The following is a 21,803-nucleotide window of genomic DNA, read 5'->3' on the forward strand; positions in this document are numbered from 1 at the left end:
GCATTTATAGGAGTAAGAATTTTAGAGCTGCTTCATAAAACAAATGTAAATTCTGTTGCTGTACTCCTTATTTCACATCCCACCAAACTAAGTAAAAAAGACATCATCTGTGGAACAGGGCAATTCTGAACTGCAAGCTGAAGTTTGGGACCACTGCTAGGTGGATTTTAAATCCCAGACTAAGTCTGGGGAATACGTTCAGAAAGATCACAACAGTTATATTAACCAGAGATGAGCTACAGGAAACAAAAGACTCTTTCAAGAGGAGCTGAAGTACAGAACATATAGTTCATGATAAGAGACTGCAAGCACTCGTGAAAATACAGAGAAGGAAGTCGTGGAGCAAATAAACTCAAAGTAACAAAGAAGGACATGAAAGGACAAAATTAAGAGATAAATGGACAATTAAGTAATATCTCAAAGTGTTCCCCCACCAGGAAGTGAGCTTTCAGACATCCAGATGAGAAAATTGTGACAGGAACATTCATGTACAAAAAAAAAATCCATCAGATAGGCATCTACAAGGGCAAAAAGCAGAAAACACAAGTATGTACAGAGCACAGCCTTCCTGTTGGGGTTAACCCAATCTTGTCTGAAAAGCAGAGCATCAGACACTGCTGGGAAAGCAGGAGAAATCTTGTAAATTTTTGTATTTAATCAAAATAATAATAAAAAAGTTTTCTAATAAAGACAAGGACTCAAATTTGAAGTTTCTGACACTGGATGATAATGAAATTCCTGCTTTTCCACTTTACATGTTTTCTAACCCTCCAGGAAATGGAGTAAAGAAAGAGCTGTCACTCTCAGCACAATTAATGGCAACTAAGGAACAAACATAACAGTAAGTAACGCAGTGATTTCTGAAAGCACACAAGCACCACACAACTGCAGCACTGAGAGGGGCAAGGACAAAGTCCTTTGGCCCATCCCTCACATCCAGTTGTGGGTGACACTGCTGCAAGAGACATCCTGAAACATTTCTAAGCTGCTTCTGATGAAAATTTGGTAGCTTCTCCTGCCCTGCTCCACAAAGTCTATTATTTAAACATAGTATTGAACAGGAATTTTCTTTACTGATGCTACTGGCTCATAGTCTAGGTATCATGTAGTAAGGATATTATTCTTCTCTTCTTCACAGCAAACCTTTAGATGCACCCAGATACAGCAGACAGACTAACTGGCTTGTCTTCCATTTTACACTACTTAACATATATTACACTAATTCACCAGGGCATTATTATCTCATCTCATTTATTAAGTATAAAATCCCTTAGCCTCCAAATTGCACAGATAGGGATTCTAAACCTGCACTTACATGAGAATAGCAAGCACAATTCTTACCATTTTTCCTAATCAAACAGCATCTTATCATTTATGAGACATAGATTGATGACTAGTTTTTAACCATGTAAGAGGACATCCTCTTCCACATTCAAGCTCATCTGTGTGTTTAAGCATCCAAGCCATTCGTGCCTTGAGACAAACCCCTGTCCCTTTAATAAACTCCTCCTAGTTGACAGCAATATATTAATAACTGTCCTTGAAGTACAGTCCACTAACCACCTTCACATCTATTATTTAACATATTCACTTAGACTAAGCTTCTCTAGTTTGCTTGGCCTATATTCACAAAATGTCACATACCCATCAACTGAAGTATTTCTTTGTTAATATGTCTTACCTCTTTTGGACACTGATTTCTGCAGGAAATAAGAAGCTCCTTTTCTTTTACATCAGCAAATGTTAGTTTTCTGTAAAAGGAAAGATGTATTTGTGTTAGAAAAAACCCAAACAATTTAAAAACAACACAAGTCAATGCAATTAGGGGTGTATATAATTCAGTATATTTCACTGTAAATAAAAGCAGACTCATTTGTCCACATCCTGAGTGACTAATATAAACTGCCCTGTTTTACAGACAAACCCACAAAAATTTAGAGGACTTGAGGTACTTTAAAGAAAATTAAGAAAAAAATACTTGCATATGATGAATATTTTCAGCAGAATTCTCAAGTTTTAACTTATATTTCATGAAGTCTAGCTTAAAATCTATCCACACACACAAATGATTTAAAAAGTGTATAAATTGAAAGACTAACCAGTTTTTCAATTAAAGCTAGAAATTGAAAGACATTAACTGCAAAGACAAAGACCTTTTAGACTAACTATATTCATTCTAATACTTGTATAAAATTCTTCTTTACATACTTTAAAATAAGCACATATAGAACAAATTTTATGTAGATTACATTATATTTGCATAATTTAAAGGATTATCTGTATTATAAAATCAATTTCTGTTCATGAGATCCATGCATTTATAGCAATTTCAGCAGTAAAAGCAAATAAAATACTTGCAAAATTTAAATAGAAAAAAACATTATCTTAGAAATTATAATCAAGAAAAGTTTTATAACTTGCTATAAGAGTAGCTCCCATCCCCAGTCACTTCAAATTATTTCCAGTTAATAGCATTGAAACGAAAAGCTGGTTTGTGTTCTGACACTTACAAGCATTCAATGTACAGTACTGATAGTTTGCAGTGACACTTTATTTTAAGCATCTGGAGACATGATGGGCAGTCCCCAGGATGACAGGGCAAAACACATCGGTGAGGACAGCCAGCTGGCCGGGGCTTGGTGCACTCCTCTTCACACTGCGAACACTCTGGACCCGCCTAACAAAATTAAAACAAAGTACTAAAGAAAATGCCAAAGTATTTGTTTTGTGGGGTGTCATTAATGATCTGTTACATAGAAGAAGGAGTTGGGGTGGTTTTGCTATGAGAATCAAGCTATTCAGTAAGATATTTCACAAGCAAGAGTAATTATTAAAATATGTTTTTTAAGAAAAAAACCAGAAATGCCAGTGTTTGTCAGTCAAAGAGAATTCCGTTTTCCCTTCTGGGCTTAAAAGAAGCTCCTTAATATTAGTGCTTTGGAAAGTGACCATAATCCCTGTTAATTCTCTAAGGAAAATTGTTAAAAAAATAAGTCATTACATATTCAAAACCAACTTAGTCCACTCACCATATTCTTGTAATGCTTGAGTCATTACATACTACCCTCTAATGCAGGGGTGGTAGGATTGGTTTGCTTGATTTTAAGAAGCAAATTTAAGTAATTCCATTTCCATACACATATGATATTTTGTATAATCTTCCAAATAGAATTATTAACTTGGGAACATCCTAGGAACTGCCTAAGGTCTTGCTTTTACTCCACAGACTACACAAGTCTCCCAGAGCTGTGATGTCACTCTCATTCCAGCTGAAGCGATCACCGGCACAAGGTGATCAACAGTACAGTAAATGAAGCTTCATTTCTACTCATATTCTTAACAACACTTCCAGAACCCCAGTCTGCAACCAAATAGACCCAGACAGATTGACATGATTTATCAACTCAACCTACACAACACAATATTTAAGGACTACTATCACATTCAATGTATAGTTTCCAAGAAGTCAGCCAAAGGAAAGCAAATTTATCCAGGAATGAAGCTACAAAAAGCTTCCCCAAAAGGACTTTTCCAACACCAGTGTTCCCCTTTATGCTGTTCAAAATAACAGCATAAGAATTTTAAGGTTTTAATAGTTTTTCCCCAGTTCCCTTTCCTTCTCCATCTATAGCTGAACAATTTTTGCTGAAGTTTAAAAAGAAACCTTTGTACAATGATTTTTAACAAATCTTGGCTCACAAAAATTCAAATCTAAGAAAAAAAACAGCAACTAAAGCCATTTAGAAAACTGTCATATAACATTTAACAGTAGGTAAAAGTAAAGAGCTGGCCTTTCTGCAACATTTTTCTAACACAACATGCAGAACAAAGTGAAATTCCAGACAGAAAAATCACTACTCAGACATATAAGCCAGAAATTAAATCAGCCCTGACTACATTTAGTCTACCAAAATAAGAGAACAAAAGCTCTAAAGGTCAACACAAACTTGAGTTCATAAGAATTGAAGAAAATTGAGAAATGAGATTTACCCATGCTTTGCAGGTACATAGATTCTCATTCTTCTAAGAATGTACTGCCTCATTCAAAATGGAGCCAGAAATAGTCCTGACTCATTCACATTTTAATTGGCTTAACTGAGGCAGCAGGCAGGCAGCCTCTTATAGCCAGAACTGGAGATGCTTAACTGTCACTCACTATTTACTGATGTCACTCTGTTGCTGCAAGTCATTGTTCCACCAGTTGCACTAACAGCCCATACTCCTCACACAAAATTTCCACAATCATAAGTTAATGTGTTACGATATACAGTTATTAAATGACAACACCACCACGTCCAGGACACGAATCCACAGAGATATTATGCTATTTAAGTTCAGTGTAAGCTAGTTAAAATATAACATTCCTGCTTTACACCCAACTCAATGCTTCTGTGTTTTCTAAATGCCCAGACTGCCATGGTGCAACTTTTTCGAAAGTAATGCTTAAAAAAAACTTGAGAAGCTGTTTTCCTCCAAATCATGGCTCTCCCAAACCATACAACATATATATGTGCCTCTAACTGCTCATGACTTGAACAATTTTAGTTTTACACTTTTGTTTCACATTATCTTCAGCAGTTAACACCTGCAACTTAACTGCATAAATGACAGTTTCTAGTAGACACTGATAAATTCATGTTTATATAATCACTTAAAGCAAAAGCATATTGACAGTGGTTCTATCTAATCACTTGAAGTACACATAGCTGTGGTTAAAACAACAGCAGTTTTTTCTCTAATACAATGCTTCATTTATAAAAGACAAAGCACAGAGCTCCATTCATATTTAAGTTTCTAAATGTATACTTAAAATATACTTTTTGCAACTTAGAAAGCCAAGCCACACAGGCCTATTGTTCTAGTCTTCATATCTTCACTACTGCTAATATATTTTTTCTGCTGCTCCAGCATTTCTCTATTCTGACAAGTCTCTGGAGCCTGTCCTTTTCTTGCTTTTTTAAAATCTTCTGATTTTATAAATTCCCACACATGAATACATCATCCCAGTACTTTGAAAAGTCTTCAGCAATTCTGCAACATTTCCAGTGCTCTCCTAAAGGTCTCCCAGCCTCCTCAACCCATTTAAACTCTCCTCAGTAAATAGCTTCCCCAGTAGATTGCAAGTGCATTTGTATACAGGGATTATCAGTAGCTCCCCTTGATCTTGACAGCTACTTTTTGTAACTTCAGAAGAGACTTCTCTAGGGTGTTAAATAAAGTTCTGATGAAGTCAAAGTAATGTCATCACAAGACAAAGTTATAGAATTTGCAAAAAACACAATACTGTCTCAGGTTTATAGTCTAAGGAAATATAGATTAGCTAACTGATCACAGCATCAATGGGAACAGCACACATGCAAGTCTCCCAGTGGGATCTGGAATAGATCTTTACCTGCCAGCTGTAAATTCCTTATTTTCCAAGTAAAACTGAAGACAATTTCCATATAAAATACATAAAATACACAAAAACAAAAGCAAACAGGAAATTACCCTACCTTCTTTCCATCTGCACTGCTGTTGGATTTAGTAACACGATGACATTCTTTCATACAGGTATGATTTTGACAATCAAGAAGCTGCCCACAAAATCTCTTACACGAGTAGGGATTTGCAGAGTGACATGGTAATGGACTAACCTAAAAGTTAAAAATAAATGAATAAATATATACAAGCTTTGCACATATGTAGCCTGTGAGATATATAAATTTACACACACAGAGACACAGAATTATTACAGAGAAGCTTTGGTTCTCCTTTGAAAAAGAAAAAACACCAGAGAAATTCTATTTAATTTTTTAAGTATCATTTGGGTTCCTATCCACACAAATTTGTTTTACACTGACTATAACAGGAAAAAGGCACACTTCATTAAACAAGCTAACTTTTGTAGCATAGTTTCCCTTTCTTTTTGAAAGATTATTTTGCACTCAAATCTTTTAGCACCATTTGCTCCATCTTTCTGAACTACACTCATGTCTTCCATTAAAGGTTTCTAGGGTGCTTTACTATTATTGCAAAAGACAGTAACAGTTTGCTTTTACAGGGCTAATTGTGTTATGGTCAACATAAATCAAAAACATTTTACAGTCTCAAAAACAGAAAACCTCCAAGCCGGAAATGCTAAAAAGCAAATACTGACTACATCAAATATAACTCCAAGGAAAAGTAAGGAGAAGCAGAAATAGTTCCAGAACAGGACTAAGATTTTAATGTCTTATGTCACATTTGTACTTTCCAGTTTGGGATCAACACTCCAGTTAACAGAACTCTGCAGAAACCTTCAGAGCATCTACTTTAAAGGCATTACTCCTCATTGGTACTGAAACCAGTGTAAATTCCTAAGTAGGTTACTTGCCTGAAGTTGAATAGTACAAGTCCCTCCATACAAAAGGATTAGAGGAAACTCACTGTTAGCATTTTCCAACCATTATATAATACTCATACAAAAAAAAAAACCTTAGTTTTCTGTGATGCTGTCAAAAAAATTGATTTTGTTTCTAAATTTCATGTCATTTCTCAGAGAAAAACAAACTATTTGTGATGTTATTACACAAGAGGCTAATGTGACATAACTCACTTTGACAAGACTAAGGGTGTGATTTTATGTTGCAACTGTGGTTGACTGAACTGCTTTGCAGGGTACCCATTCCTTTTCTCTCTTCAAAGTCTACAGCTCTCACAGCACTCTCCTACCACTTTGAACAAGTCCTACCACACATCTCTCTTTACAGAAGGATGATTCAAATAATCAAAATGGAAGAAAAGGAATCAATAGAAAAACGTTTCTTGACTTTTGCCAGTGGCCTGGCCATACAAAGAGGTGAACACAAGAAAAGAAAGAAGAGAGATGACCCCACAGGGCAGAATGAGGGACAGCCTCCCTTCAGCACTGTCCATGTTATCCTCCCTCAAGCACACAAAGCACAATTTCAATCCACTTGCCTATATAAATTTTTCTGGGCTTCACCCAAAAAATACTACTCCACTACATCACTTCAAAATCCAGTTCATTCACAAGACTTCTGAACTCCCCTGATCATCCTGACTCACCAAGACTGAAGAGAAGTCTGCATGGCAAGCTGAACATCAAGCATGGCATACACAGGAGAAAACCTTGAGGCCGTGTCAGAGCTGAAGCTCATGCTGGCTAAAGCACCAATACCACAACCACACCTGGTCCCTACTGCCCCTTGCAAACATCCTCCTCTGTCTCTGATGGATGCTTCTGGTGACAAAAGGAAAAGCCAGCAAGCAGTGGGTCTGAAGCAGAGAATAGTACCCTACCCAGAATGCACTTAGCAATCACCAAAGGTTTTGATGTTCCTAGTATCCCACCCCTTCACATCCTACTCCATCTCCCTCTCCAGAGCACAACATCCTTTCAGTAGCAATGTAAGTAGTCAAAGGATTACAAGATAAAAGAAGGAAAAAAAAGATGTATTAATCATTACATTCCACCCACTTCTCTACCTTTCCTTGCTCTCCCATTGCCACTCAGATTTTTATGACTATGCTTCTGCCCATGGCTCAGACAGTGACACCAGATCAGGGCAACAACAGCAATTAGCTCCAGCTGTTCCATAATGCTGGTGAGACTTCTTTTACCAAGAGTTAGTCTTCCACCAGATAAGGACACAACCCCTAGCTCCAGTTACAGCCAAGCACTTAGGCAGAATTGGAGCATCCCTCCCAGGAGCATTGCTCAAGCACACAGATGAGGGGCACTGTTAAACACAGGCAGACTGGTGAAGCACACAAGCCAGCCAGGCAACAATGGCAGCTTTCAGAGGTCTAACTAGAGGGAACATTCCAGCCCTCTGGCTGCATCCAGCAGGGCTTCAACTTGAGCTCAGTAAGATACAACAACCTCCTGGAATCAACAGACACTGTAGCCAAAAATTGAAAATTTTCAATTAATTTAAGCCTATTATTATTTTTTTCTCCATTTCTCTGCTGTGAATCCAAGCAATAAATCCAGCTGAGAAAGTAAACTTTTACTTCCTACAGTAGGAATGAGTTTCTGAAATGGTTCTGAAGGCTGGAATTCTTAATACAAAGACAAACATCAAAGTAGCCACAAACTCCAGGAGGCTGATGAGCTGAAGAATGAAGAAGGCAGATGAGAACCATAAGTATTTTATGAAAGCTGAATGGGAAAGAAAGAAAAAAAAAAAAGAAAGCAACATTTTCAGACTACAGGTCTTCCACAGGACAAGGAAAGGAAGGAAAGAAAAAAAACACATGACAACTTTCAAAAGCTTTCCAGGAAATCTCCCAAATGCATAAAAGTGATTAACACATAAATCAATTAGAATATGAAAACAGAAATCAACAGGGCAAGGAAATTCTGGAAACCTTTATAAGGTGTTTAGCCATACATACAAAGTCATCAAGTTTCACATTAAATTTTACCTAGAGGCAGAGTAATGGTCTTCGTCCTATGAAAAAAACAGAACTAAAACCCACTCAGAATATTAAAACATACCATTAAATTCCTATCTAAAGAAAAAAGAAACACCCAAGAAGGAAGAGTTCAATGATATGCCCAGCCTGATACAGGATATTTAGAAGGAAGCAGAACCAGAGTGTTTCCCTTCCTCTAGAACATTTAATGAAATTAGGCAACTAGAAGAAAATCACACACAGCAGATAAATTCATATCTTAGTCACTAAATATTTCCTTCTTTGTCATCATTTACCTTGTATGACCTTTAATGTATGTTTCCCATCAAAAAGAGATTTAGAATAACTTGATTTTAAAAGATTTTAAAAGAGCATATGTGTACTACTGCTATGAAATTCCAATGTATATAACAGTTAAGAAAAGTCAGAACATCAAGATTTCTTTTTTGGGATGGCATCAGCTGTTGATAGGTGATTTTTCTGACACACAACCTGAAACAAAATTGAGAGCTACTTTTAAGAGCCTACAAATGGAAGAATGATGAGTTATTTATTTTTATAAATATATGTAAAATTATTTAAGAGAAGGCTGTAGACTTCAGCTAAAAGAAATGTTCTTTTAGCTTAAACATCATGTAGAATCATACTCCCACTAAGAACAGATTTTATATAATTACATCATCTGAAAAGTAATTTTAAGTCTGTTCTTAAGGGATAAATTGCTTGTTCTAAATGCCAGAACATGTAAGAGCTCAAACTAAATCAATCCCTTAAAAATACTTCCTAAATTAAGTACCAAATAGAAATAAAATAAAACAACCCCATACACAACCTTCCCAATGAGCAACCAACTCCAATATCTACACAAATTAAATTTACTGTCCAAATATTAAAAAATTAGACAGTAGATTTGCTTGTTATACAAGTCCTAAGGTGTTCGCTTTTATTCTCAATTCTACACATTGTCAGTAGGCATCCTGATAAAACACAAGAAGACTTTACAGCCTGCTTCATTCCTAGTTTCTTTCTTTTTTATCTCTTCCATTATAGGAGGTATAACAACAGTCCAACATAAGTAGTAGCATAGTACAGCAAAAAACACCTACTCACAGCTCACAGCAAAAGTTTGCTTAGGAAAATTGCTACTACTACTTTTGTCACTTGTGAACAGCCCCCATCTTCCAGTGAAAATCCCCTTAGCAGCTGGACCCTTCTACTGGAGGGAAGCATTCCTAAATACATATGTTTTCTCTTATTAACAAAAGTAAATTAATTTGAGCTGAGATTATTTGCTAGGAACCAATGTGGCTGTAAAACAGTGAACAGACACTACATGTTTTTTTTTTTCTTTCCAGAGATCTCAGAGCAACACAAAAATGTACAATGAACACAAAATCCACTGCAAACAAAATACACTTCGTATACATATTAATGACTCATTCTTTTCCTTAACTTCCACCAAAATCTCAAAGAGGAGACAATTTCACTCGAGGAACTGCTGCACTTCAGCAGGAAGGCAGCACCGCCCTCTGCGGGCTGACAGAAGTCACAGTTCATCTAAAGCACCGTGTAGCATCAAAAAATCTAAATAATTAAAGTCAGCTATAGACTAACAGGGATTTGTCCTTATTGTCTATGCAAACCCATATAGAAAACATGACCCAAAGGCACTGGATAATTTTGCCAAGACTAGTATGCAACAGAAACTGAATTTTTTTTTAAATTATTCTGAAACAAGTAGTAATAAGTATGTACTAATTGTTACTATGTTCTCTATTAAGGTAGCAATACTGACCTTCTGCTGTGAGGAAGGACAAACTTCACAGTCATGTACATCTGAACAGGACCAAATCCTTTTACACTGTCTAGATCACGTTCTAGACTGGGTCTATTGACCACAGCTTGCATTTTATTTAACATAAATTCATGGAAGTTTGGGTGAGATTCGGGATGTCCTATCAAAAATCATGTCACTGACTAAATAACAAACTGGCTGTGGAAAAACAAAGCAAAGCCCATCTGTTTCAGCAACAAACAGAAAAGCACTGTTGATCTTTTCATCCACTTTCAGGACAAGCTTTTCTTCAGCAACCATCAAGCTGCAAAACAGCCCGATGGAAAAGTGCATTCACAGCCTGGCTGGGTTAGGAACATGCTGCCCCAACAGACTGCAGCTACCTGGACACTGGTAACAACATTTGAAGGTGTCACCAAAACATAATCGAGGCACCATTACAACACACAGCAAGACATTATTAATAAAGGTCAAAGGAAAAAAAAAGAGGTATCTTCGATATTTTTGTATTTATTTAGTGTTTTCTACAATTTTTTACTTGCTTAAAATTATCCTCGGGTTTTTTTTAATATAGTTAGTCAGGCTTTGACGCTGAATTTATAGCAGACATACCAGCAGACAAAACCATAACAGCAAAATGTTTTTTTAAATTAGTTTAGCAATCATCTTCTGAAATCAAGAAAAGATACTTGACCTTACATTTTGTAACTTTTAGAAATTATTGTGAATCATGATGACAGCTACCAAGTTTCAATTAGATTCTCTTCTCACGTAAGCCAAAAGAGACATCAACTCCACCTAGAACTAGAGAAGGCTACACACCAGAAAGATAAGTTATTAACTAACACTAAAGAAGTTTCCACTCCACAGTCTGACTTCATCCATGTGTGCTTAGATCCAAGTCACATGAGAATTTTCCTGTATGACATTATATTCCTAATCCTTTTAAAATACACACAGCAGTTCACAGAACTCAAGAGTGTGTGACAGAGAGAGAATACTAACTATAGAGTGAGGGGGAAAAAAGCATAAATATTTAATAAGAAGACCACCAAAAAACATTTAAACACAATTTAAACACCTGCAAGAAAACGTAGGGAGCTACATAAATGATGAGTTTAAATTTCTGTCCATGAATATGTAAGCTGTTGTGTTAAAGTACTTGATCAGTTAAAAAATATTTATTAAAAATCTACTAATTTTTTTAATGCCTTTTGTTTTCCAGACTTACAAAGTAAGATAACTGCCATATTTCACTTCACAGGGCAGTTTCCATGACTCACCTCATGCTGTCCAAGACACTCCCTGTTAAAAAAAATAAAAAATCAGAGATTAGAAAATGCCTATTTCTTTTGGGGACTTCAAACAGTGACACTGCTTTTCACACAAAAATTAGTGCAATCTATTTTTTAAAAGTGCAAACTAAGAAAATCACCCATCTATGCAGCTCAACGCCTCTCCCTTTTCAACAGTTGTTTGGATTGCTGTGTTTTGTAATGAAAATCTCAAAATTTGTTTCATTGCAAATTAATTGTAGTTGTATATGAAATCAGTTACTTTTTAGAAAGTAACCTGCTTTTGTTCCAAATAGCATCTTCTTTTTCTCTACTAATACACCATATTTTTCAGTTATTTCAGAGGTCTAGTCTGAAGAACAGTTATTTTTTAAAAAATATCTCTGATAACTTCTTGGACACAAAATAATTACCTTCCATATAAAACCTCCTTTTTTAATTTGCCTTTCTTATTTTATTTTACTACTTACACTGGTATAGGAACCTCACAGGGAGGGCACGGCAGTGCAGTCTGAATGAAGGCTGGCTCAGATGGCTGTTCCCAAGGCCCTGCAGACTGATGCTGAGAGCAAAAGACACCAGCTGAATACAAAACATAAATGGAACTATCTGCCTGACCATAAATAAATGTACAATCTAAAGCCTTTCCAATTCTAAAAAATTCACTTTCTATTAACTAGCTTTTACTAATGGAAATCTCCACATCCCATATAGACAAAAAAATTACAGTTTTATTCTTAGCGTGGTTAGGGATAGGAAAATTAAGTCCTGTGGCTCCTAGTGCTAAAAATTAAGCACCAAGCCAAATAAAAAAGACCAGTAAAACAGTTCTAACCAGTTAATAAAGGTAAAAATATTTCAACTAGTAAGCTATTTCAATTACCATCATGCAGTGCATAACACATGTTATGTTAAAAACTGCCAATTTCTGACCTCTAACTTGTGCAAAATTTGATGGTTTTGTGAACACCACACTTAAATTTTTTTGGTTCTTATGCTAAAAGCAATTGCTTAAAGCTGAAATTAAATGTTTTTAATACAACTCCAACAAGAATCTTATCTTTTGAGCAATTCAAGTATGTATTAAGAAATTAGTTAGATTGCAACAAAGGAGCTAGAACTAGTTAGCATCATGCTGAGCAGTATGCCTACCGTCTGTGCTTGACTATGTGTTTACTCTGAACTCCAAAAGCCCCAAAACAGAAGATTCAGGTCAAACTGATGCTCATTGTTCAAACACAAATAATGCACCATTTTTCACTGTTTACTTACTGAGCCTGTTTGCTTCACAAGTGCCTCATCATGGCAGGAAACAGGGCACAAATGGCCACAGGTTAAGGTTTTCTGGCAGGGCTGGCGACACGGAGGGCACCGCCCAAAGTGACAGTAGTGTTTCTCCTGGGTAGGATGGTGACAGGTAGGTGGCCGACTGAAGTAAAATCCAAGAATGAATCAATATGACAGCAGAAAATACCAAGTTACAGTCACTGGGCAAGTATGTTCAACATAAAAAGAACTGAAATGAAAAGCTGTTGGTGTTTTTTGTGAATTAGCTTACTTTTCATCTTCAGCGGGTTGTTAACCTTACAATAAAATTAGAGAGGAATTCTAAATAAAATATCAGAGTTGGTTTACATATTCAAACAGCTGTTTCAATCCTAATTCTACTCTGCACTACATAATCTTGCTACATTCCAGCAGAAAATATTCTTTTTCTTTTGCTAGTTTTCCAGATAAACTGCCTCACTGAGGTACTTCAAAACATACCAGAGGAGACTTGAAGAAATGAGCTGGTCTACAGAGTTGGAAGAGCTTGGTGGGACAGAACCTCCCCCATGAAGCAGGCAAGCTGCTCATGAAACCTCTGTGTCAGAGAGGTATCTGATAGGAGAGATTATTGCTAATCTGCATCGGCATAGTCAGGGATTCAGAAGACTGAGAAGTAATAACTGTAATCAGATAATGAACAAATTTTGCCTTTCAAGGTATATTTTACCACTTTCTTTAAGAACACTTTAAACTCCACTAAAGAACAGGAAACAGACCCACTTTCTATACTGACCTGCACAGCTGCTTGCACTTGGGAGGTTTGATGGTGCGCTCTCTGCCACAGGGCACTTTGATGACAGTTCTTCCACAATTGCATTTCACATCTACAGTCTCTGGACATGGATTACAACTACCTAAAAATAAATATATTAACAATGTGAAAGGCAAGTCAGAAATAACCCCTTTATCACATTTATAAAAGAAACCCAGTTATTTGGATCACACAACACTTAGATGTTTTCAATTTGTATTTCAGTCTTACTTACCTATGAAGAAATGTCATCTTTCATCTAAATTCAAAAAGGGACACTGAAAAACTGGTACAATAAAGTTTTGCAGATTTAGTATGATATTCATGTTCAGCCCGTGTATAATGAATGCTTCTTCCTTGACAACATCTTTCATCTCTATAAAGTTAATAATCTGATGCATTTTAAAAACTGTATCTGTAAAAGATCTATGTTTTAATTCATAACTCTCCCACACCATTTCTTCACCAAGTGACAACTGCTAAGTTTTATTATTGAGTAATTTAACAGCAAGAATATGAATCTGCTAAAAAAAGCAAAGATGTGAGATTTTAGCTTACTAATCATGTTGCATTCTGAAGCTTTTAAGAAAACAAATGAAGACATTTACAGCAAAAAATTTTAAGCAATTCTGACTTGTTAGCAGGATCTGAAAAGCAGCATTTCAAGAAGCAGATGTCTCACTGGCAAAAGGCTGCTGAAGAGAAAAGGATGGAAGCACTACAGTCTTCATATTGCAAAGTAAATTAAATAAGACTGTAGTGTTCAGCATGCACAGAAACATAGAATCATTTGGGCTGGAAGAGATCTTAAAGATGATTTAGATCCAACCCCTCTGCCATGGGCAGGGACACATTTCACTAGACTGCACTGCTCATAGTCCCTCCCTCAAAACACTGCCAGGGATGGAGCATCCAAAAATCCTCTGGACAACCAGTTCCAATGCCTCACCACTCTCACAGTAAAAAATCTCTTCCTAATCTAATCTAATCTAATCAAATCATATTCTCTTTTCACTGAAAGAATTGTCCTGCCCCTTGTCCAGCCACTGCCTGTCCTTGTAAAAAGTCCCTCTCCATCTTTCTTGTAGGCTGCCTTAGGGACTGGAAGGCTGCCAGTCTCCTCCAGGTTTAACAACCCCAATTCTCTCACCCTTTCCTTACAGGAGAGGTGCCCATATCTCTCCCCATCTTAGTGGCCCTTCTCTGGACTCACTCCAACAGGTCCATGTCCTTCCTGTGCTGGCACCCCAGAGTTGGATGCATTGTTTCATGTGGGGTGTCACCAGAGCAGAGCAGAGGGGCAGAACCCCCTCCCTCCCCTGCTGCCCACAGGGCTCTGGATGCAGCCCAGGACACCTTTGGCTCTCTGGGCTGTGAGTGCCCATGGCTGGGTCATGTCCAGCCTCTCACAGCACCCCCAAGACCCTCTCAGCAAGGCTGCTCTGGATCTGTTCAGTCCTCAGCCTATGTTGATACCAGGGGCTGCCCCAACCCTCGGGTGCAGCACCTTGCACCTGGTTGGTAAAGATCATGAGATTCCAAGGGCCCCCTTCTCAAGCTTGTCCAGCTACTTTAGCAAAATAAACCAAAGGTCTAAAGCTATAGTGCCCAGAGTGGCTAATATGTCTGCAATTCACTTAAATATCCTGTTAAGGAAGACAACTGGCTACATTCTCAAAAATACAGAAAGGCAGAGATCAGAGATTCAGAGAGCCTGAAGGTAAGGTGAGAGCACACTGTTCTCAAATCAAGCATTATAATGTACCACAGTAGGAAGCAAAACATTTCTATTCCCTGGCAACACACTGTAAATTTCAGCAGGCACAATAAATATTTAAGAAAAGAAGTAAAAAAAAAAACAAAAACAAAAACACGAACAGAATAGATTAAGCTACCTTTTTCCAGGGACTCCTGCTAAAGGCCAAGTGTTTATTATCACCAACCTCTAAAAATTCTGAGATTTGATGCCTTTTAAAGGACCCTATCTGGGAAGTTATTTTCTATGAGGCCTTATTTCCTTTAATATCAGTGGTCACTGCAATCTGACAGCTCATAGGAAAATTACCCTGACCCTGTATTACATAGTTATTTTATTACAAAGATATTTTATTACATAGATATTTTATTACAAAGATATTTTATTACATAGATATTGTATTACAAAGATAAAATAATTAATCATAACTTTCAGTAGCTATTAAAATATTGGTATATAGGGAGAAACAAATTAATATAAATATTTTACATTAAAATAACTGCCTTTATAAGGAATACTTTCAAACATTTATGAAGATATTACAAACTGTACAAGACTGTATTTTGTTAAAACACAGAATTTAGAAAAGAAAATAAATGTATCATCTGGTATCATTAGCGATTACCTTCATTATATGCAACTTTAGTGAGTAAATAGACAATTATGTTCTTTTGATAAGTTATTCTTCAAAGTGTATATATTTGTTATTTACATTCTCAAGGATCACTTTTGTTTTCTTACAGACATTGCTTTAGTGTTTTCATGTTAATTACTAGAAATCTTTGTCACTTTTAGCCAGCAGCACCAAATACAAACAATCATTCAACATAAAAGCTTATCCCATAATACAGCATAAGATCTTGAGTTTTCCAATCAGAATTTTATTCTAGAATTTAGTTATCAACCAAACTAACATGGAAAAGCAATGTTACCAGTTTTCTTCTGACAGTACACCAAAAAAATTACATATTTCCAAGATTTTAGAGAGGTACAGGGGATGGAGAAGAAAGGGAAAGAGAATAGGGGACACAGTATACAGAGAAAAACCAAACTACTAGTTTATTGTGACAGATTTAATAGCAAGTTAACAGGTACAACTACCACATTTACCTATCCTCTTCTCCTAAGAGTCACTGCCTCAGAAGGAAGACTGGCTGAACAAGCTGTGATTTACTTCCTGAGTCATTGCAATTTATACTTCAGAATACTAAGGAAAATTACAGAGCCTACTTGGCTGCTGTTTCAGCAGGGCAGCAGCTTCTGCGGGGAAAATTGCTGAGAGGGCAGACAATTTTCCAGTCATTCCAATTTAACCCCCTACCAAGCCAATGTCCAAGCAATCTGCCAGGTAATTTTGCCCATTTCCAGCATCTTTCTAACCAAGGTCACTGGATTCCAAAGCAAACTTTTTTGTTATCCTTCTCAGTCAGTAACAAGTTGTTATTTTCTTTTACCAGTAGGATACTGATATATATTCCAATTCCATCATATTTTTTTTTCATTTTAAGCCCACTTGTACCACATGTTGCATTCTAGGATTTTTTAAAACTGTCCAGACTCAATCAGCAGCAGTCATTTCTTGTATGCATTTGGACTTTGTTATGCATATTCAGTGAACAGAATTATTGAGAAATGGAAGTCAAGCCATGGCTTTTGTATTACACAATTGGAAAGGAGACAGGAGCATTTTCAGAGGAAAAGTATTAAGCAAAATCACCACATAAAAATTGAGGTTGCCACTATGTAAGTCCTTAAGTTCTAACCAGCACTTTCAAACACACTGCCCCCACAAAAAGCCCACATGCAACAATGGAGAGAATTTATTAAGCACTACACACAGTCATGCAAGCATGAAATTTGGCAAAAACTACGCAATATTCCATCACTACAGGGATTCTTCACCTGTTCTTACCTCTGTGGCAGCCTGAAGGGCATTTGTGATTTCTGCAGCCGAGAGTCCGCCCGCAGACTTGATCACAAGGTGGACAGTTTCCAGAACAGCACTATTAAAAAAAGCCCCATGAAATCTAATAACTGGACACTGAAATTTTTGGTGTACACTTTCCCTCTTCTACTATCTCATTTTTTCAATACTTATTTTTAAAAAAAGTCAGTGTAATTTAGCCAAATTTCCTCAAACCCATTCCAGAAAAAAGGCTACCTGTGAAGTGGTTTAAATTTTTTTTTTATTACAAAATAACAAGAGAACACATTTTAATGCATCATTTCAACACATTAAAAAGGCAGAGGGCTTCAAAAAAGCATAAAGCTCAAAATATTATAATATTTTAATCACAAATAATTTCAGAAGATAGGACATCTTACAGTTCACCTCATTATTCTGCGATTTCTTCCACTTTTGTGCTCTATTGTCCCCAGCACAAAAATGTTGCTAACCATTTTTTTATACACCCTTTACCTCTGTAGTAAAGGCAGATAATTTCACGACCAGTTATCTATTTTCTATTCTTAAATAAATCAGTAACATGAAAGAATCAAAAAATCTCGTAAAACCATCACATCGGTGGATGTTGTATCAGGAGAGAACATCACCTTTTCTACTAACTTGAAAAGTACCTTCCTTCCAACAAGAAACCTCTATTTTCCACCATGGAGGTGTCAACACTGCATTCACTTGTTTTGTAATCTTTTCACATAAAATAAATTTACTACAACAATAATATTCAAAAATACTTAAGAGTAAAACTGTATTTTTTCATGCCTATTTGTGGTAAGTAGTCCAACTTTCACTAAGTATTAATTCAAAAATAGGAGGCAACTTTCAGGCTCTCTTGAATGAATAAACTGAAAAGATCCTTCTTATACTTTTGACTTCAAATAAGAAGTGAAACAAATCTCCAATTCCCAACTGTCAGACCACTGCTGCTTGCACTGCTGTGTATGTGGGATGGAATGCTGGGCTGTGAAAAATAAAGAGTGTGTCCCTGACAAAATTTTAAGTGTTTCCCAGCTCTTCCTACAAAGCAGGGAAATAAATTTGATTTACTGCTGCAGAAAGCATAAATCATCAGTGACTACTCAAGAACCTGACAGCAAAAGTGCATTCAGGAACTATAGAGTTGTCAAAATCCCCTCCCTGCTTATAAGGCCAGTGAGAGTTACTTGATGTCATCCTTTTCGGGGAATTCTGGTACACTGAAAACTAATTTCAGTGACATGGAAGAAAATTCCTCTTGCTACACAGTAACATGAGGTGGAGCAACAAATTGATGTGATTTTATCTAGACTTTTTTCACAAGTCAGCTAAACAATGCATTTGAGACAGATCATCTGTGGGCTCTTACCTTCCTGCGGCACTGGTGCTTCTGGCAGTCGCGGATTTTGGTGCACTTGGTTTCACACAGGTATGGCTTATGGCACGGCATGCGCTTGGTGTGCTTCCCACAGCGACACTGCTTTTCAACCTCCTGGGCACCAGCACAGGCAAAAAAAGCAGGGTGTTTTTCATATAAGAGAAAAAAAAAAGGAAAATAGAATGTTCTACTACTCTGTAAAGGAAAGTTCGAGGAAAAGTAACATTACACTGCATACACAAGGCAAGCGTGTCCTGCAAGATGATAAGTGTAACTGCAAAACAAATTAGTACAAAAAAGTACCTCTCCTGCACATGAAAGCAGATTCACCCCTAGTGTATACAGATAATTTAAGAAGTAGATGAGCAGGTTTATCTGACCTTCATCATGGCTGTCAAGTGATGATTACTATCACCTAGATTTTGTAGCCAAAGCTGGTTCAGGAAGAGACAGCTGAGACCTGACAGAGCAATGGCTTTGTAGGCCAGACCACAGAAGCTCCAGAGATATCTAGAGCACAGTAAATTTCTTATTGTTAATTTTCTTACAAAGAAGAAAATAGTGTTATTTTATACCACCTTCCATCTCACTAATGAAGGAATATCATAGAAAGACAAAGCCAGAAGGAAGCTAGGAAAGATAGGGGAAATTTGTCTTTTAGCACATAATAATTTTTAAAAAATGAAATAAATCCAAGCTAAAGCAATACCCTCATCCACAGGTGCAGCCTCAACTCAATACAGTGCTCAACTACTTACTCAGAGTTGTGTTGAGGTGGGAGGGGAATAATGAAAGAACATGTTGTTTTTAATAAACAGAGTGACAGATTTTGTGATAGATGTGATTGCATTTTCCTTAGGTGACTTGCCCTGTTCCAGGCACATAGTTGAAGAGCCCAAGCAAAATGTGAGCCTGATAAAGTAAGACTAACCTGTCTGCATATTTCACAGGGACCCCGATGGCAGCGCTGTGAACATTTATGGATTCCACATTCCAGAACTTTGTCACAACTATCACCACAGGTGGGTACATCTTCTGTACAAGGCAACGTGAACTCTAGATGAAGAGAGGAAAGTACAAGTAAACATTTAGGGAACAAAAAAAAAAGCCAAAATATTTAGGAAAAAATGCAATGTATAGTAAGTTCAAATGACAGTTGTCTTTTGGTTTTTTCAAAGCTTCCTTAGATTTACTTAGTTATTCACATCAAAAATTAAACCCCTGGTGCTAAATAAATCTTTGAAAGCTATGCAAAAAAAATTTAATGTACTGTCATGGCTGACAGTGAGAACTTTTCATGGACCCCGCCCTGCAGAATTAGCCTAAACCACTGACTGTGAAAGACTGGAGGACTTTTTATTCAATTTATCATTAAAAAAAAAAGTAGCTTACTTGTTTTTCCACATGGACAGGACCTTTTCCCAGAACGAGGACAGTCTCCACAGGGACCAGCATGACAAACTTGCTCACATGTGTGATTGCCACATGGCAAACACTTCCCACACACCTGAGAAATTCAGAGAAATCAGTGAATGCAATGAAATAGAGCTACATACCAAGCTAAAGCAAGCCAAGGGTAAAAAGCAGGAGTGAAATGCTTCTGGATGAAATTTCACTTTTTCTGAATTTTGTTAATAAATGTTGTATTTGCCAGATTCACTAAATAAAACAGTGATCCTGCCTGGAATCAGTACAGTACAGTGAGGAGTTAGTGACTCACAAAACCTGAGTAGTTGCAGGTGTGTGCTGGGCTGCACATACAGCTCAGCCTTCAGGCCTGCATTGTGGGCACATACACTTTGGCCACAGGATAAACTTACTGTACAGAAGAGAGTGGAGGCACCTCCCACTTCGTACCAGTGATTATGGTGTCTGCATGTCTTTGCTTTTATCTAAAAGAGCAGCAAGAAGTTCTCATCTGAATAGCCTTTGTGTTTGACTGTAGAAATTATGATCAAGGATGCTTTCCTCTTGTAAGATCCTACAATAACCTTCAACAACCAAAGTGGGGTCTGCACTGTATGCTGCACATCTCTCATGGCCCATTCAATGCTGCACAGCTTGAGGCTCCAGAGATCTAAAGGGACATGCTAGTCTTTAGATTATACTCCTTTTCTCTACAGTGTTAGCTGAAATAAACTGCATTTTAACTGATACTTCACAGAGGCCAAGTACCTTCCTTACTGGGATCAGAATGGCCAAGTACCCCCTGATACAGCCTCCCCTCCACCACTTAATTTTTTAAATTATTTTTATTTTTTCCAGTCTGTCAATCCATAGCCTTGGTCTTAAGCACAGGCTGCAAATACACTTCAAAGAATTAATCACAAAGCTTTCATTCTGCTACAGTCCTAAAATTAGGACTCTTGTCTGCTAAGCTATGGTAAAATGAAACTCTTGTCTGCTAAGCTATGGTTTCATTCTTATTTTTGAAGGCAACAGCTGAAATTTCAACCTCAAGTAAAAGAAAAAGAGTATACAAAGTTAAATTCACTGCTAGAGTAACCCCAGAACAATTCCAGAACAGTAGCATTTTAACTATTATAGAAAATTAACGGAGTCACCAATTAAATCTCTACTCAAAACAATGCTGTATATATTTTTGATTTGTACACTTCCAAAAGTTAATTTTTTTTTCTTACTGAATAAGTTTTTCCAATCCTTAATACATCAAGTAATCAAATTTTATAAAGGTGAGAAATCTGTCTAAAAGGATAGGTTCAACATACCTGATCACACTGCCACTGAGGGCTTGCACAAAGCCTCTCTGCTGTCTGCCTCCCACAGATACACCGTTGTTTACTGACACGTGGACAAGGCTGACAATCTCCTGCATGCAATTGCAAAGTGACACTGAGAATAGGAATTGCAAAAGAATGATGTATCTTAAGAACAGAAACAGCTACTGCTCTGAAATTTAAAAAGGTTGGCCTACCTGCATGACAGGGATTCTCACAAACATGTTGTCCACACAGCAGCATTCGCCCACACGGCAGGCGGCAAGACCACGCCTTGGCACTGCACCGTCGGGGCACTGCTTTGGCCTTCTTACAGTGACACGTTGTTGTCACCATCTTTGGGCAAGGTGGACATGGTCCTAATGACAGGAAAAATAGCATCTTGTTAATGACCATTCATCTTGTTAAAGACCATTCAGCAT

The 21,803-nt window shown here is 37.0% G+C and overlaps 1 protein-coding gene across 1 annotated transcript in view; it reads right to left on the bottom strand.

Moving 5' to 3' along the window:
• Positions 1-21,803, bottom strand: part of NFXL1 (nuclear transcription factor, X-box binding like 1) — a 43,694-nt gene that overhangs the window by 16,061 nt on the left and 5,830 nt on the right. The window contains exons 6-18 of the mRNA XM_054295569.1: positions 21,579-21,740; positions 21,373-21,473; positions 20,036-20,150; positions 19,575-19,699; positions 18,635-18,757; positions 17,242-17,332; positions 13,556-13,676; positions 12,766-12,922; positions 11,964-12,055; positions 11,482-11,503; positions 5,496-5,636; positions 2,511-2,677; positions 1,682-1,751 (exon numbers count right to left, since the gene is read on the bottom strand). Coding sequence (XP_054151544.1) covers positions 1,682-1,751; positions 2,511-2,677; positions 5,496-5,636; positions 11,482-11,503; positions 11,964-12,055; positions 12,766-12,922; positions 13,556-13,676; positions 17,242-17,332; positions 18,635-18,757; positions 19,575-19,699; positions 20,036-20,150; positions 21,373-21,473; positions 21,579-21,740 — 1,487 coding nt within the window. The remainder of the gene's footprint in view (positions 1-1,681; positions 1,752-2,510; positions 2,678-5,495; positions 5,637-11,481; positions 11,504-11,963; positions 12,056-12,765; positions 12,923-13,555; positions 13,677-17,241; positions 17,333-18,634; positions 18,758-19,574; positions 19,700-20,035; positions 20,151-21,372; positions 21,474-21,578; positions 21,741-21,803) is intronic.

This window comes from Melozone crissalis, unplaced genomic scaffold (genome assembly GCF_028551555.1).
Source record: "Melozone crissalis strain CALT ecotype California unplaced genomic scaffold, PUWL_Pcris_2 ptg000006l_1, whole genome shotgun sequence".
Classification (NCBI taxonomy): Eukaryota; Metazoa; Chordata; class Aves; order Passeriformes; family Passerellidae; genus Melozone; species Melozone crissalis.